Here is a 17,661-nt window from a genome sequence, read left to right on the forward strand (position 1 = left end):
AAAACCAGGACAGTCGGAATCACTTGTCTTTGAAGAGCACTTATGTGCTACTTAGCCTCAAGTAACTTTTTAACTGAGGGTCTTGTATCAATTGGGCACTTTTAGATATTTTATCTTCTCTCCAGACCATACTGCTATTTAAATCTGTGTCTTTGCGGTAGGCCAAATACATCTAAAAGAAATGAATCTACTATCTTGTGTCATCATGGTCTCTACAACACTTTATGGATAGAGTCTTCAAATATTTCTCAAACCTGGATCTATTCCTTTTGTCAGTGTAACTTCCTAAATTTTTCAAAATTCAGAAAACACTGGCAAAAGCACAGTGTTTAATGATGTTTCACGAGTCTTTGAGTGAATGAATATTTGCCAGTGTGATTAGTAAGCGTTGACACACACAGAATAACGTTTGCAAATGATAAATACTCAGGCAGTTTTTTCTGTCAGTCCCCATTTCTGATATGGCAACAAAATTGAAAGCATATTATAAAGTGGAGAGTCAAATTGGTTTTCTAATCTGGCTTTGATTTTTAGATAGAGAACTACTTGCTTCGTAATCACGAGACCAGAAAGTACCTACAGGAGCAAGCATACCGGCTGCAGCAAGGCATTGTCACTAGTACCACTCAGCAGGTGAGAACTTGTTCGTTACGGGTTCTTCTCGGTGTCTAAAGTCTGCCTGGGAACAGAGTTCTCTCTCATTCTCTCAGAGTAGCTTAAAGCAAGATGCGCCTCATATATACTTTGTTTCCCAAGAAATAATAATTTTCAATTATAATATTTTTGGAGAGAAAAAAGCTTTTGTGAGAGGGAGGTCTTATGTATAGTAGTACTGTGTAGAGAGTTCCTGAGCTATTTCTGAATGAACTACTGTTGGAACCGGGAACAGTTTAATTCATTTGTGCTCAGGAGTCAGACTTTTCAGCAGGCTCTCACCAGGGCGACAGGCATCATCATAAGGCTCTGCCAGTTCTGGTGCCTGAGTCGGTTCCAGTCTGTCTGCCTGGCACTGAGCAACCGTGTAAAAGTGCCCCTAGGTACCACCGGAGCAAATAGCCTTAGAGAGGAAGTCATCATCTACCTTACACCTTCAGAACTGTGGTTATTATGGGATGCTTTACTTGGAGGGAGGGAGCAAAGGAAGGTAGAAGTCTTCTGTGTGCTTTATAGCCTGGACAGCTGCAAAAGCTTCCTGTCTAACACAGCCCAAAATACCGCTTGAAGCTGGGAGACTTGTGTTTTGTCAACTACTAACACATGTTTTTCTGGGTGTTTGTTTTTGGGTATTTTTTTTTGTTTTGTTTTGTTTTTTTGTTTGTTTTGTTTTGTTTTGGTGGTGTGTTTTGTTATGGGTTTTTTTGGGGGTGGGGAGGTGGTGGTGGTGGTTTTGGTTTTTTCTTCTTCTTGAGACGACTACAAGCGTTTTCTGTGGTAGTTTACCATTCTCTCTGTTCTAGTGTATTTCTTGCCAGTACCCGTCAGGGCTGTTTTCAGCTCCAGTCCACCACTGAAGCAAGGTGGTGTAAAGTGGAACAAAACTTGTCATGGGCTTCGTTTCAAATTTACTTCCATGTTTGCACTACTTGTGTTCCAGTGTAAATAGGAGGCTCGAGCAAACAGGAGAGGAATTTACTCAGCTGAAGAGCAAACCAGAAATGAAATTTCTCTCTGTTCTCTGCATTTTTTGGGGGGGAATCTTAATTCAAAGTGGCCTTTTTCTACCTGTGTTATTAAAATTTAATGGGACAGAATTTTATTAGTAGAACCTGAAATTATACCGTAACCTCTCAACAGAGAAAATGGTATGTGGAGATGTACTGGCACTAAAATCTGCAAGACCAACATAACTTTATTTTATTTTAGTAATTTATCTGTTCTAATGCCACCTTTTTTTTTCCCAACTTAATAATATCCACATTAATTAAGTTTAGTTCTTTTTATAGCTTTGTGGTTTTAGTTGTGCTTTTCTCCAACAACCACACATACCAGGTTTCAGTAAATGTAATTAATTGTTATTTTGAAAAAAGAATAAAATTACTCGTTTCTATACTAAATTGTGTGCAATAAGGATGGGTTTTTAAAACAGTTTTAAATGAGAGCTGGAAAAGATTCTCTAATTAGTGTGGTGGAATTGCATTACTATTCCCAGAGTGGTTTGGTTTGTTGTTTGGGTTTTTTTTGGTGTTTTGTGGGGGTTTTTTGGAGGGGGGGGAGGTGTTTGTGTTTTTTGGTTGTTTTTTTTTTAAGTCCAGATGTCCCAATGAGACTTTTCCACTGTCTAATAATTAATTAGGTTTTTGTACTTACACAAAACCACTCAGAACCCTTTGAAGAGGAAGAGTCATGTGGAGCAGAAAAGGAGCATGCTGTGAAATTATTTCAGTTCTCATTCCTAATGATATAAGATGCTAGAACTCAAGACTTTGTATGATGATGATACATGCACTCAGATGTTGCTTCAAAATGTCAAATAGCCAGTTCTAATTAATGCTGTCTGGGCTGATAAAGGCTTTTAACTATTATATCTTGCTGCCCCTTACATCTTAATCAAAACTGACTATATGTCAGGCATTCTTACTGGCTTGTCTTGTAAGGATACAGATGTACCACCTGCCCCGTATTTGCAGCATGTTGAATGAATTGTGTTGCAGATACAGATTAAGTTCAATTTATCCCACTGTGAAAGGTCTGATGGAAACTTCAGCTTTGGTCATTACAGTTCCCTTGCTACTAGGAATATTTACATTTTGAAAGAAAACCCCAGAAGCCTGCGCAATTGCATTTTGCTTAGACAGGAGAAATGTCTGTTGGTGTTTGTTAAATGGATAGTAACAGAGCTTTCTTTTACTATCTGAACTTCTTAACAATTCAGGGACCTTTGGAGCTAAGTGTTAGGTATATTGACAACACTTTCAGCATTATACTTGCTCCAAAAAACCAGAACAACACTTGGAACTGGATAACTTGTTGGTAATTTGCAGTTATCCTGGAAGTAACTGTGGGGGAAATATTCCAAAGCATTTATCTTTTTTAATGGTAAAGTGTCATTTGTTCTTCCAATGTTTAGGTGTGTCTTTATGAGACATAATGCTTTTCCTCAGTAGCATTGATATACCTCCAAGCTCTGATCATGCATTTCCAGATCGTTACACTGTCACTACAAATCTCATCATGCTACTGTTGATTTGCTACTGGGACCAAATTCAGTTTGCATTTGACCAACACTCTGATGTTTCATCTTTTCTATTTCTTTTGTTCAAGTAGATGATTGACAGAATATGTGTAAAAGTGCAAGATCATCTGAACTCTTTAAGAAACTGTGGTGTGGATGCTGTACAGGAAGATGTCAAATCTGCAGAACGGCTTATGCGGGATGCTAAGAACTCCAAAACAGTAAGTCTTTCCCAGCATGCTAGTAATACTGAGAGTAGTTCAGCGTGTGCTTGCAGCTTTTCTCTTTTGGGGGAGTTAAAATAACAACGTGTGACAAAAGAGTATTTTCTTCAGCTGATCAGCTGTAGGTAGTATTTAAAGTGACAAAATCATTCTAATTTAGAAAGACTTTGATTTACCAGAGAGATTTCCTCCTGTTTGTCCAGATGTGAAGACTGGTAGTGATGAGCCTTTTTTCTGAAGTTATTCGTTCTGTCTTACAGCTCTTACCAAATCTGTATCACCTCAGTGGAGCTTCTTGGGCAGGAGCGAATGGTTCACTATCCAATCCAATCCAAGAGACACTTGAATCCATGGCTGGAGAAGTCACAAGGGTTGTGGATGAGCAACTTAAGGTCTGTGGATAGATGTGTTACCATCTCTCACATGTAGAAATAACTAAACCTGTCTGTTGCTAAATGCAAATGTGGCACACTTTATTTTTTTACTTCTCATTATATTTGTACGTAAGCTATCTTTTCATTATTTGTTTCTTATAACTTTATGCGCTATTATGCAGATACTCACCCAGGTGGAATGAAAAAAATGGCTTTAGAGTTTGTAGTGGGCAGAAGGAACATATACTGTTTATTACCATTTTATCTTCTAGAAGGCTAAGACACACCAATTGCTCCTTAAGCCCTTAATAAAAGGTATCTCTCAAGCACCCTAAGAAGTCTTATGCCCTGGAGAAGCGTACTCACTAATTAAGGTATTCCACTGGAGTGAAAACTGCTTTTCTGTAGGCTCCTATTGCAGTGGAATTTTTTTTCCAGTGACCTCTTTTGAACCTGATGCAGAATTTCCACTTCAGCTGTTTGTTTGGATAACTCATATGTATTGAGAGCGCACCCAGAATTACTACAGGCAGCTTTACAGGAAACCTTTTCACCAGTTGCCCGTCAAACTTCAGTTCTTGAACTAGATGTCATTGATCTGTAAATATTCTCACCTGTATGTTCAGCCAGCTGTTGCTCAGAAACTTCTACCTTCAATTATGTTAGATCTCACTGTATAATAAGCAAGGAAGAGTCATTCATACAGCATGTGCAAAGGTATCGGTCCAGGAAGAAGTTAAGGTGGGGAAACTTCAGCAACCGCTGGTATCTGTATGGAGGCTGATGAATTTTAAGAATACGGTTCTGAGGCAATTCAGACCAACATAGTTTATGACTATGCTACCTTGCCTGTGTTTTGCTATAAAGAATCTGGAAGTGAAGGTTGAACTTTCAGTTGAAACATTATGAAAATGCTTCAGTCAGTGGGAATATAATGAAGAGCAATAATAATATCACATTACTAATTACTTTTTGAAATTAAAGAGTTAATGAGGAGGAAAATGGTGCTGAATTTTTAATATTTTCCTCCCTCTCCCCATTATATGAAATTAGGTGAAGATTCTTTATCACTTTTTTAATCTCTACACACATGAAAGTGATTTTTCCACAAGAGTTTTCCCAGCAGAGCTTCTAGGCTATTACTGGGACGGGAATAGTGAGGTCAGTCTGTGGAGGGTTTATGCAGTTAAGTAAGTCCTGTACATCTTAGAGAGTCTTACAGAAGGGGTAAAAAAAAAAAAAAAAAAAAAAAAGCCTCTTCAGCTTTTGGAATGTTATTTATAGTTCCTGGCATAAGATTGTGTTAATGTGTCTTCCATTTATGCTTTTACACGTTTACAGCAAAAGGCACTTTAGCACAGGCATTCTAACTTTTACATTTACTTTTGATTTGTGTGGCTTTGAAATTTAAGTACCTTAAAAGAAACTCTAAAGTCATAATGCTCTTTGTGTATTGTAACACTCATTTTTATTAATTTTACACTCAAGGCTGAAAGGTTTTCCTTTAAGTTCTGTGGTGGTGTACTTTGCGTGGAGGAGAAAACATTGAACATGGATTGAGGTTTTTTTTTCCAGTTGTTTAGGTCAATTCAAAGCATCATATGCAGTTTATTATTTGTGAAGATATGTTACTGTTACATAAGTACAGTTCTTTTCGTAATTGCTGGGGGAAAAACATCCTCTGTGCTGTAAGTGGAGTTTTGATTTTTAGCTTCCATAGCAACCAGAGCCTGATTCTAGAAAGAAGTGATTGGAAATCGGGTAAAGTCAATGAATGCTCTTCAGGCAAATATGAGATTTTGTTTTTTTAACCTCAAAGAAGGGAATTAGGGGGAAGGAAGAAGTTAGAATAAGGAAAAGCAACATCTTGGAGTGACTTGAACTGGTTAAAGGAGAAATTATAGCAAAACTCTTGCATTTCTCTTCTCCTGCTGGTGTCACTGTGGGCACACAGAACCTGGAGAGGCTTTATTTGGTCAGCAAAGTCCCAAGGAAAAATTGTAGGCAAGACAAATGGTGCTTAGGCAAGAGAAGATTGTTTTGTAAGGACAGACGTGCTTGAACTATTCCTCCTAAATTCCATCCTAGTGCAAAGTGTTTGTTGGCTCCACCACCTGTTCCATTTTTTCTGTAGGTATCATCATCTTCCAGTCCTTTTACTCACCATATCTTTCTCCTGAATGTTGAGAGACATTAATTGTGGGCAGGACTTCATTCTCTTCTTTTTGCATGCCTGCTGACTGGCGCTTGTGGCCTTGTGACTGAATCGTTTGCCCCTCCACAGTCAATATTGACAGCTGTGAAGGTATCACTGAAAGGTTTTGGGATGGAAGTAGGGCGTGGGGAAAGGTTTCTGTAGATATGATAATAGTCCTGTGAAATCAACAGTTGAAATCCACCACTGAAGAAACTATGTTCAGTTGTACACTTAAACGGAATTTGGATCTCTTCTTTAACTTTTAAATTGCACGTTCTCTGAGTATTTTAAGTGAAAATTAATTTTGAAATTTTCAGGTAATGTCTTTGGTCTTTCCTCCTACTTTCCACTGACAACTTCATGCAGCATTTCTTGAAATAATCCATTTTGAAAGACCATGCTAGACTGCAACTGTAATTCAACATAGCGAGTCTTCATAACTTTCATGATTATGACCATTGGTAACTCTTGGGAGGCTGGGTGTGATTTTTCAAGGTAGACTACACAGTTGCAACTGTGAATAAATGCCGTGGAAAGAAATGGATGTGTCAGAAATTCTCCTTAGGAGTTTACCTGACTCAGTTGCCTCTACCATTGACGTTCTTCATCCTCTATGTGGATATGGCTGCAGGGGCTTGAAAGGCTCTTCATTAGCGTTATGGCCCCAGAGACACCTTGAGGATTGAAGGAGAGAATGTGCGGGGAGTCCTTAAAGTCCAGAGAGCTTGGGAACCCAGAAACAAGCTCCATATAAGCTATAATGGCAGTTGTCTCTTATACCTGTAAATCAAATGTGGTAAAGATCAGACTTCCCTGTATGCTGTGGCCGCTTCCTGCTGCTGTGTTGTCTTCATGAATTTACACTTAAAAAGCAGTCAATTAAGAGCTACAGACTGGAAGATGCTGCTTTGAATCATTAAAATTATTATGCACTAATGGTAGGTTTGTTTCTTACTCAGTATCTACATAGGAAAATTGCCAATTATGGTAGGGCTATGCAAGGAGAAAAAAGCTCTGATAAGATGGAGGTCACTTAACTATGCGAGTGAGATTGAGAAGAAAAAGGAAATCGGTAGGGTTTTCAAGGGGTGCAGTTCATTATTTTTGTACAATTTAGAAGCACCTAGGTTAGAGACAAGCTTACCTAGTATAGCATTGTAACAAAACGATGATTTTGTTTCTTTTTTATTTGTAAGTACCTTTTTCTGTTTGGTTATCAACCTTCAGTCTTACTGGATGTTACTTGGCCCATTTCAGTAAACTGGGCTCTGTCCTGTTCCTCTCTTCTTTCCACCTTCCTTTGGATTTTAGAAAACTGCTCAAAAGCTGCACATGACATGGTATACGTAGAAGACGTCAGGTTTTTCAAATAGTTGCTGCTTGTCCCACTTGTTTAAAGGCTTCAAAGTTGGGGGAAATGGGTCTTGCATGTACACTGAAGCGTGAACCAAGGATGGTGTCTTTATTCTCCATGCCTCTTTGAAGCACCGTAGCCCGAGGAGACCCCATGGTCACTGGAGTGCGGCAGTATGACGGCTCCAGCATGCAGAGGGACAGGCTGCCGAAGAGAACCATCTCCTTACTGATCTTTCCTAAGTAGCACTTCATGCTGGGAATGAACGTAGAGAGTTTGTTTTCAAACATGCTGATGAGCCTTGACCTCTTGCAATCTCTGAAACAAGTCTTTTGACGGGAAATTAATTGATGGTTGAACAGCCTTCTGAAGATACCTAAAATAGATTTCCTGAGTTGCTGAGACTGGAGATGGAGTAAGGTGGATATAGGAGAGAATTTGAACAAAGAACAATTTCCAGTCTTGTCAGAAAATATGGCATTATGTTTATAAACAAATCTGTTTTACTGTACACAGGGTACATATCAGCACATAGATAAAACAGTTTAAAATTTAGTTTTCTGGATGACCAGCTGATTGTTTTATACCTTCTGTGGTCCTACATAACATTTTTGGATATGAAAATTGAAAGCAATTAGAGGAAAAATGTTTCAGTGATAGAAACACTGCTAGTGCCCTATATGTCTCATCCTGATCCCTCTGTGTGTACATTAGAGCTTTCCTGCACTTTTCATGACACAAGTTCATATATGGATGATTATGTGAGGGGCTTTGAGCCCTCACCTGCACCTGTAGTGAGGGCTCTGTAGCCTTCTAGTCAGAGCTGGGGTTTAGAAAAGAAACCGATAGGTGATAAAACAGGACTTAAACAAGAATTACCTTTTCTCACAGGCACAGATAGGAAATAAATCTAATGCAATTGAAAGGGGCTTCATAACATAACTTCATAGCATTGAGGTATATGTGAAAGATCTTTCTAAGAGAAAGTCTAAGAGGGAAGAAGTTGATATAGACCATCAGCAGGGGAGACCTTATTTTAAGAAACAGAAAGTTGAGGGGATTGGGGGCTTACACAGTCCTGCTTCTGGAGTGTGTGTAGTTTTCTTCTGTCCTAGTTTGGGGTTTTGATCAGATATTAAAAATAGCTGCGGTCAACACTTTTTATTCTAAGTTCACTGCGGACTTCCATGTATGTAAGTGAGATCCATATATTAAAGGTTTGTATGCCCACTGCAAGTCATACTTGTAGCTGCTACTTAATATTTGGTAGGTATGTTCCAGCCCTGTACAGCATGCCAAGTTCTCATGAGTCTCCTTTCTTCATATACTGTTGCCTCTCACAAATCGGCAGGTCTGGAGCATTGATGAAAATTGCTGATTCAGGGCACAGTTTAAAGTGAAGGCAGCTGCAGGAGAGCATCCACTGCTTCTGCAACAGGCAGAGGCAGCAGTGGTGGGTGCACGAGGGAAGCTAGTTTATTGTTCTGATAGTTAAACACACAGAGATGTAAATGTTTAATATTAGAAAAGTCAAACAAGTACAGTTGTGGGTCGTTTTCGAAACAAGTAATTTGTTCCTCCTTAGCTTTATTTTGTAAAAAGGCTTTTATGTTGCAGCTGGATTGCAAAATGGATTGGAAATTAGGAATAAAAATTGCAAGCCTAGAAGTGTCATGCTGCTTTGCATCAGAATAATGCTGTGATCTTCCAGCTAATGAAAATCTCGATACCTGATGTTAGCTTTTGCTTACTGTGCTGCAGGCGCTCCTCGAATCTATGGTGGATGCAGCGGAAAACCTTTGCCCAAATGTAATGAAGAAAGCTCGCATCCGTGAAGACCTGATTGAGGCTAGCACCGAGAAGATTTCCATTCCGTGCACTTTTGTGAAAAATGTCCTCTTGGAGCAATCTGGAATTGATATCCTCAATAAAATTAGGTACTTTAAAAGACTAATCTCATAAAATTGGTTATAGAATTCGGATTTTTGGTTTGCGTGTATATGTGTTTGTGTAATAGAAGATTTTTGGAATGCTTTCGTGACTCACAATAAACTATATTAAGGCATTCAAAGACCAGGAAATTGTCCTACAGGTATGGTGAACTTAGTTCAGGAGATCCAAATATTTGGAATCTCCAGGGATTGTAACTTGATCATTAATGCATGTGTTTCTGCTTTATTTAGTAGGAGCTTCAGTTTATGGTACACAAATAACATTTTCATGACTGGTACATGTTTTTAAACCTATTTATGTTCCCAGGTAACACTCAATTACTGTAATAGAAGGAAATTGCAATTCTTTTCTTTGAGTATTAACAGCGCTTTGTCTTATGCTGCATTTGATCTGGTCCTGTAGCTATGACAGTCACTTTAAAACTTTTTGTTTGTGTGGGAGTTGTGCACAGCAGACAGACATACTTAAAAAAATGGAAAGTTGGGTATTCAAACCACAAACTGGAGCATAAACAGCTCCCCTGAACAACAACTAGTTCACTTTTTTTAAAAAAAAAGAGGCTTTTACCTGACCTTTTATTGCATCTTTTTTCTTTTCATACAAAATACATACCAGAGAATATATTTATGCAGTAACATGTGGTTGACCTGTACTTAAACCTTTTCAGCTGCCATCGTTTGGCTAAGGAATCCTTTCTGCTCGATGGAAAAGCATGTCATTTTGCGTTGTGATGCTAATATCTTTGCAGAAGGAGAAAACAGTAAGACTTAGAAATTAGTTTTGTAGAGCGCAGCAAATTTGGCAGGAAAAGGTGTTGAAGACTATTAGCTATGCCCTCAGAGTGTTTAAAGTGGTTCAGGGAGTGAATTTTCTTCACTTCAGTCCTATCAGACAAATCTTGACCCTGAGACAATAGTGCCCCTTCCACCTGTAGAAGCTGCAGCTGTCAGTGGGGTGAGGGTGCCACACTGTCACGCTCTCTGCCTTATATTATTTGAAATTAATATGTAGGTAACTGAGGGAAATCTCTTCACTCTTGTTCTCTTCTCACTGTGGCTTGGGAAGAGAATTCTGTCTCCCTGTGAATTGCCTTTCCAAGGAGTTTCTTACCTTTCTCCCCAGGCTTTCTGCAGCAGTAGGGCTAGCCCCAGATAGAAATAGCTTTGTTAATCCAATGCATCTCAGTGCACACACAAAAACCTTAAAACAAAATCATGTTACTTGCTGGCAAGTGTCAGTTGAAGCAGTTGGCCTTAAACTGTAGAGGCAGGAGAGATGGAGCTTCAGGCTGCAGCTCAGGCGTACGCGCTTATCAGCTGCAAATCAGCTGCCCTCCACAGCCTGAGCCTTTTGTACTGTGGCCAAAGACGGGACCCCAAGGGAGCAGTTCAGGATACACATTTCCTTCATAGGAAGTTACCAGTGAAACCTCAATTTAGTGTACAGGGTATGTTGGTGTTCCACATAAGTCGGTGTAACGGGAGTGGCTGACATGATGTTCTTGAGACAGAAAGTGGTTACCCAGAGCAAAAAGAAGCAGCAGAGTTGTGATGGCAAAGACTGGAGAACCAGCATTGTACAGTTGACCTTCAGCTGGCAGACAAACACAAAAAGGAGGTGAGGAAATGAGTGGATTGTAGCTGTTCAATGTAGTAGTGTTAAACAGGCAGCACTGTCCTAATCCCATTCTTCTGAGATTCGTGTTTCACTGACTTCAGTGGCGACTGTTCCTTACTGAGTTTCGCATGTGTTTTTTATTCAGCTCTCTTACCCTGATGTTTTCATTTTAGCTCTTAGAAAAATGTTAGAAGCAGGTTAAATATGGTACAGAGGCTCTTGTGTTTATTGTGTGATTCATGAGTTTATTTCTGAAACCTGCAGTCATGTATCCTGACACCCTCTAATGTTTTAGTTCAAATAAAGTGACAGCACTGTGGATAATCGTCGCACTGTTGAACGCGTAATAAAAACAAAATTCTCCTGCGTGAATTAAAATTTTCTCTGTCTCGTTTTTAATCCTCACACAGTGAAGTAAAGCTGACAGTGGCTTCTTTCCTGTCTGACCGAGTTGTAGATGAAATCCTGGATGCACTTTCCAATTGCCATCACAAACTGGTGAGTATTTGCATGGTTGATATCTGAATATGTGAGGTATCTTAAAAATGCCTTTTACACTCATATCTTGTTCAGTTTCTCCTTAGCACAGCTATATTTTGAAACTGGACTTATTTTCATTAGCATCACTGACATAATTTGAAATACGATCATGGGACTCTTGACTCTTGCCTCTTTGCTTTATGGAAGATACAACCTTGGAAGAGGCTGCATTATATATTTGTCCTATTATTTTTTACATTCTTGTCAGATCTAAAACTAAAAATGCTATTAGGATGCAGCATTGAGTCATTAGTTAAAAACAGTGCCATACTTGTCCTGGTGAGATGATAAGGGTTGGTTGCTCATGAAATGAGAGGTTACATTTCAATCTTTAGAGGAGGGACTGCTGAGACCTTGTTCCCTGAATGAGGGCTGAGGCTACCTCAGAAATGTAGGTATCAAGTTTGAAGAGAAAAGGTTAGAAATGTAGGAAAGGAAACACTGTTATTTGAAGGTGCAGAGCTGTCAGGCGCGCAGTTATTTATTATACAGGTACTTGCTTCATCAAGAGTAGAAGGAAAAACAACTGCGTATCCACAGAAAAGCATTTTTATTTCTAATGCAGTGGGCCTCTAGAAGGAGATTCCAGTACAGTAGTTTTTTAAAGAAGTCAGTGGGTGGTCGTTCTTCAAACTGAAATTGCTCTTAATTTCTAATTGAAATTTCTCTGGCTTCAGCTTGTGGTCATGATTTTGTTCAGATGTTTTTCCCCACAAGGTAAAGGAACTATATATATTTCTCTTTATTTCCTCTCTGTGGAAGCCCTCATACACAGAAAACAAATCACTCCTCCCATCCCTTTTATCTTTTATCTGTTTTTTGGTTTTTTGGGGTGGGTTTTTTTTAATCAATTAAGAGACTGGGTTATTTGAGGGTGTGTCTTCGTGACACAGAGCAGCATTGTGTAAAGATACAACCTCTGGTGTCAGGAGCTATGCAGCAGCATCAGCCTACTGTGCAAATGGCCACGTTAGTTAGCTCCAGTTGGTCCTGGAGCAGGCTCAGCTGGCGTGAGCAGTGGGCTGTCTCTGTCCAGTGGTATTGCACAACTTGGACATACCCTGACTCTTGCACAGTAAGTCATTTTCTCCAGCCTTTGAGTCACTTCAGTAACAATCCCCTGTGCTTTCTCCAGCTGTTTTAAAAGTCTCTTTTAAAATTATGGTCCCCAGAACCAGACAGACTATCCCAGTGTTTTAACCAACACTGTATAGGAGAGAAATTGTTTTACTTCTGGCATTCTTTACTCCTCGTATTACATAAGCCAATGAGATAAGAATTTGATCCTTTTGTCAGGGTTTCAGTGGTAGCTCGTTTTCAGGACACAGTTTGCTAGATCTTCCTCCCGGTAATGACTTCTGGACATTTGCTTGACACACTTGCTGCTTTTCAGGACTGTGTCTATAGCTAATTGCCAGCGCTCTTAGTTCCTAAGGAATGATTGCCTGTACATTTGATTTCAGTTGATTTGCTTTGTGATTGTGCATTAGTAACACATCCCTTTCACTGTTTAACTCTCCTATGTTTCTGTTAGCTGCAGATTATTTTGGATAGTATAGGAGTGATGAAAACATTGAAGAGTATGGATCTCAAAAATGCTGGTGGAAGAACTCCTGTCTAATTTGTCAGTGTTAATCTTCAACTGACAGCTGCAGTCTGAGAGCTGGCAGCTAGTTCTTAATACAGCAAAGATTAAATGCACTGATATAGTTCTGTGCCAGCTCCTTAAATTGGAGTGTCACATACTACTAATTCAGCCACCTACAAATGTCTGTGTATGTTGCAATGACACAGAAGTGTTCCAGGCAAATTTGAAAAATAAACCTTGTTTGGCAAGACCTGAGTTTGCCTAATGTGTTGATGAATAGCATTAATTACTATTCTAGCCATTTTAGTGTGATTAAAGGTAAATCCATAACAGTTCTCTAGTTGTTTTTCCCGAATAGGCACTAGACTAAGTGGGCTATAATTGACTCAGGTCATCTGTTTACCCTTTTTGATGTTTAACAGAACTACAATCCCCTGGTTGTCTGGAGTCATGCTGGTGTTAGGCAGTGGACTACACCTCTCCCTAGCTGCCTCTTTGAAGGCTGCTGTGACTAACTGATTTGGGCCAGCTGATCTTCAAATACTTGCTTTTAACAGATGTTACTTAATATTCTCTTTAGTTACCAACAGAACTAGAAAATATTTCATCATTTTCCTGACAACATGAACCCCCTCCATTCCAAATACAGTCCAGCATGGTTTATGTAACATACTCTGTGTTCTTAGTAACAGGCTTTGCTGTGCAGGTCTAAAACCAGATTTTATTACTGTTAGAGTTTTTCTTCTCTAACACTTTAGAAAAATACATCTTATGCCATAGATCTATCCACGATGAATTTTTTTCTTTTTATGGTAACACCTACCTGTTTCTTCAGTGAAACAGAACTGAGGTATTTAACGAAGCTGTCCTGTTTCTTGAATAGCAGGTGATAATATTTTGGCTATCTAAAAGTTAAGGAAACTATATTAGCTGAAATTATACATGTCTTTGTATTATTTAATTAAAAAAAAATAAGTCCAGGACAAAGCTTCACTGCTACCCCTTTATTTTTCTTTATAATAAAGTCAGGACAAATGCTGAGAAAGCCCCATAATACTATTGTAAGTCAAAAGTAGAATGGCTTTTTAGGTGATCTTTTCCCTTTTTCTTTTTTCCTGGTAGACTTTCTCCTTTCCTTCTTAGAATGTGTGATGAAAAGGGTTTTCCATCCAAAAAAAGAGGGGAAAAAGCCAAACCAAACCTAAACAAACCCTGTATGAAGATCAGTGCACACAACTGAGCTTTGCTTTTGTAATTGGTCTTCTAGGTTCTGTGATCACTTAAGTTCTGTAAGCTTTCTGGTTGGGTTTGGTTTGCCTTTTTTAACAGTTTAATTGATGTGTTCCTGTCTTTATCCTCTAGGCTGACCATTTGACCCGACGTGGTAAACCACTTCCACAGCAGGAATCACTGGAGATTGAGTTAGCTGAAGAAAAACCAACTAAACGTTCTATTATCACAGTTGAGGAGTTGACAGAGATAGAACGTTTGGAGGATCTGGACACTTGTATGGTAAGACGCATTCCTCAGCCCATTTGGTTAAGCATGCAAATAACTGGAAGAAAAATATTTTTCAAAACGTCATTTGGCAATTTCCATGGTATCAGGAAACCAAAGTTAGGAACTGACTTCTAGAAAAAGCAAATAATAGCTTGTGAACATTCTGTCTGAGTTGCATATTGCTGTTCAGCAAAGGAGAAGCTTTCACCTTTTCTTCGCTTCTTTCCTGGTACCTATTCAAGGGCCTTTCCCTTGCATGCATTGCCACAATCAAGCGAATATAAGAAATGTCTCTTCCATTGGTCAGAGTTTCACATAGGTTCAGTTACAGTAATAAATTGGACCATGCTATCCTTTGGCAACATGTTTCTTTCTGCCTTTGTCTTCATTCTACTTGACACGGATTCCTCTGAGCCATGACAAAAAATGCTTCTGCCTTGAATTTATATTATTAACCATGAATAGAATTTTTTTTTTTTTAATTAGCTTTTGAATGTATGGAAGGAGTCTTAAAACCTTGAGACTGGGCTGCAAGTGATCCTAGAGGGTGAGCTTTTCAAAAGTAATTGAGCTAGGAGTGTGAGGTTCAGTAAAAATACTGAACATAAATCACTGAAGTGCCTTATAAAATCCCATGTGTGACTTTATAATAAAGACAGCTCCATGACATATCCTGATTCTTTACAAGACGTAAATCCACAGAATTACAAATAAATGAATTGCTAACAGTTTTCAACCTCAAATCTCCCTCCACCCAGCTCAGTCTGTTGAGGAGCTCTACTGTGGACAGGAACTTCAGAGAGTGCTTCTCTGTTACAACTTAGTCTAAGAGGTGGTCACTGCTGCAAGGGATGGGTTTTCTCCTCTGCCCTCCTACCTGGTTCCTCGGCTGTGTGCTTTTACGGGAAGTTAAACTGGCAGAAAAATTTTTTGCATCTTTTTGTAGAAGTTGTTTTGTTTATTCAGCTCCCTGAATAGATCTACTGCAAAGTCAGACAACTACAGCTCAAGAAAAGGAGCAGCAGGGTTGCGCCTTTCTGCAGCAGCTCTCTGTTGGTCTTGCTTAGCTATAAAACAAAAGCAAGCCTTCACTGGAAACGGCAGCTTAAAATAGTTCTGTCTCCCTTCCAAATCTTTTTCTTCACCAAGATTTGATTTGATGCAGTATTTGTCTGAACATCACAAACTCGTGTGAGGCATGTAATGTTGATAGCATCATCTGGCTCAGCATTGGTACTATCGAGTTCCAGAAGCTTTCTGTAGCCAAAGTTCAGTAATCATTCCGAGCCCTAAATCCTATGGGAGAGAGGCATCTAGTAAAATGTGACATCTGAATTCTGTACTTGTAAGTTAGTTTTTGCATGCTGGCTTCACATGTAGAAAAATAGGCAAAGTGATCATTTTGACATCCCACCATCCCCCTTCAAATTTATTCTTGCAGCCTGTTAAGAATAATAATACTGGAAATTTAAAGAACAGCTCCTGTCTTTATCTCATATCACCATGGTTATATGAAAGGATCATATCGCTATGCTGTTATCTTTCACTTTGGTCATATTCAAATAATAGAAATGTGATGATGCTTACACTCTTTAAAAGATGCATTAGATGCTAACTGTACTTATCTCCAGAAGTGTTTATATCTCTCTTCATTCTCTTCATTCACCCTCATCTTGCACAGAGATTCAAATACCTTTGTGACCCAGATTCTCATCAGTATCTAATTTCTGGAGAGAATGAAGCATCAAATAAACACAAGGCAGTAATCTTAGTGCTAAAGAATCCATTTATTAAAAAATGTAATCCATTTTTAAGAGCTGTTTTTTGCATCCTGGGTGCAAGTGATATTGGTTGCTGTTGTAAAAATGTATACATAAATAGATAGCCCCAAGAGGCTGAGTAATACAGGGATTTTTACTGAGCTGGTGTCTTACTGAGTTTTTTGCAACTAGAAGCATCCTAATGGATTTCTTGCATCTTCTGGGTGGAGTTAGTAACTTCAAAGATAGCGCTTTCCAAGTGATGTATTCTAGGTATGGAAAAATCCTACAGATTTCAGATATTGTCTTGAAAAAATCAACCTGCTTTGTGGCAGCTTGGAGGTGTTGTACAGATATTTGCGTGGAAATGAGGCACCTTCTGAAAGGGGCATCAGTGAATGCTTTGTGAACTGGTCAGTGAAGGAAACATATGTTGCTGAAAGTTTTTACTAGAAAAAGAAGCATATGGTTTTATGAACTATAATTATGAACCTAATTTCCTTTTATTATTTTTAATCTTAAATGAGAAATAGCTATTTAGATCTCAATTCCAAAATGGCATTAGTCCAGAACACTGCCTTGTTTGGCCATTGGAAATCCCTAAGCGTTACAAATTATTATGATAAATCTTAACTTTGTGAGTAGATGATGCACCTTGCTACGTATCCTGCAAGCCTCAGACCTGAAACGTTGGATAGCAGGTTGGTGGTGTGTATGTTTGGGAGCCTAATCTCCTATTTCCAAAAGAATATGGAATGTGGGGTGAGGCTGATCATGTTGCTGGGATGCCAGGAGAAACTTGCCTATTCTAAGCCCTGTCTACCAGTTCACTCCAGCTAGTTGTCAAGATGTCCAGGGAAGAAGAGATTTTGGTCTTGTAGGAGAGGCACTGAGTTCAGACCACCATTTTGGGGGAGCTGGTTTTTTTCCATTTGCAAAACTGGATTAATTTTGCAAACCCATTATCTTCAGCAAGCCTGTTCTCTTCATTCTTGTTTTCTTCAGCAAGCCTATTGAGGGATCAGTATTCTGGCTGAGGCTGGCTCTATACAACAGCGTGTTGTTATTCATCAGCCTCCCTGGAAGCTGTGTTTGAGCAATTTGGGGAAAAACTGGATCCAGGTTCAATTTTGACTCTATGGTTACAGGTAAATTATATAGCACTGAAGCTGAGTGAATGACTATGAGTGAGGTAGATGTATTTGTAATAAAATGCTGATGAGCCTTTTGTTCTTACGTGTGGATTGAAAGTGGAAGACAAGAAAGTTTGTTTATAAAACCTGGACTGGCAGCGTAGGGATCTGAAACCTCCAGTGGTGTGTTTCACAGCCTGCACGCCTATTCTCAAGCAGGGCGCGGCATGGCTGTGGCTGGGAGGATTT

At 39.1% G+C, this 17,661-nt stretch overlaps 1 protein-coding gene across 3 annotated transcripts in view; it reads left to right on the forward strand.

The window, feature by feature from the left end:
* The window catches only part of CARMIL1 (capping protein regulator and myosin 1 linker 1), a 201,098-nt gene that overhangs the window by 143,240 nt on the left and 40,197 nt on the right, over positions 1 to 17,661 (forward strand). For all 3 annotated transcript variants that reach the window (XM_064443149.1, XM_064443147.1, XM_064443146.1), the window contains exons 24-29: positions 535 to 633; positions 3,265 to 3,393; positions 3,657 to 3,788; positions 9,083 to 9,258; positions 11,302 to 11,389; positions 14,382 to 14,531. In XM_064443149.1, coding sequence (XP_064299219.1) covers positions 535 to 633; positions 3,265 to 3,393; positions 3,657 to 3,788; positions 9,083 to 9,258; positions 11,302 to 11,389; positions 14,382 to 14,531 — 774 coding nt within the window. The remainder of the gene's footprint in view (positions 1 to 534; positions 634 to 3,264; positions 3,394 to 3,656; positions 3,789 to 9,082; positions 9,259 to 11,301; positions 11,390 to 14,381; positions 14,532 to 17,661) is intronic.

The sequence above is a fragment of the Phalacrocorax carbo genome, chromosome 2 (assembly GCF_963921805.1).
Source record: "Phalacrocorax carbo chromosome 2, bPhaCar2.1, whole genome shotgun sequence".
Lineage (NCBI taxonomy): Eukaryota > Metazoa > Chordata > Aves > Suliformes > Phalacrocoracidae > Phalacrocorax > Phalacrocorax carbo.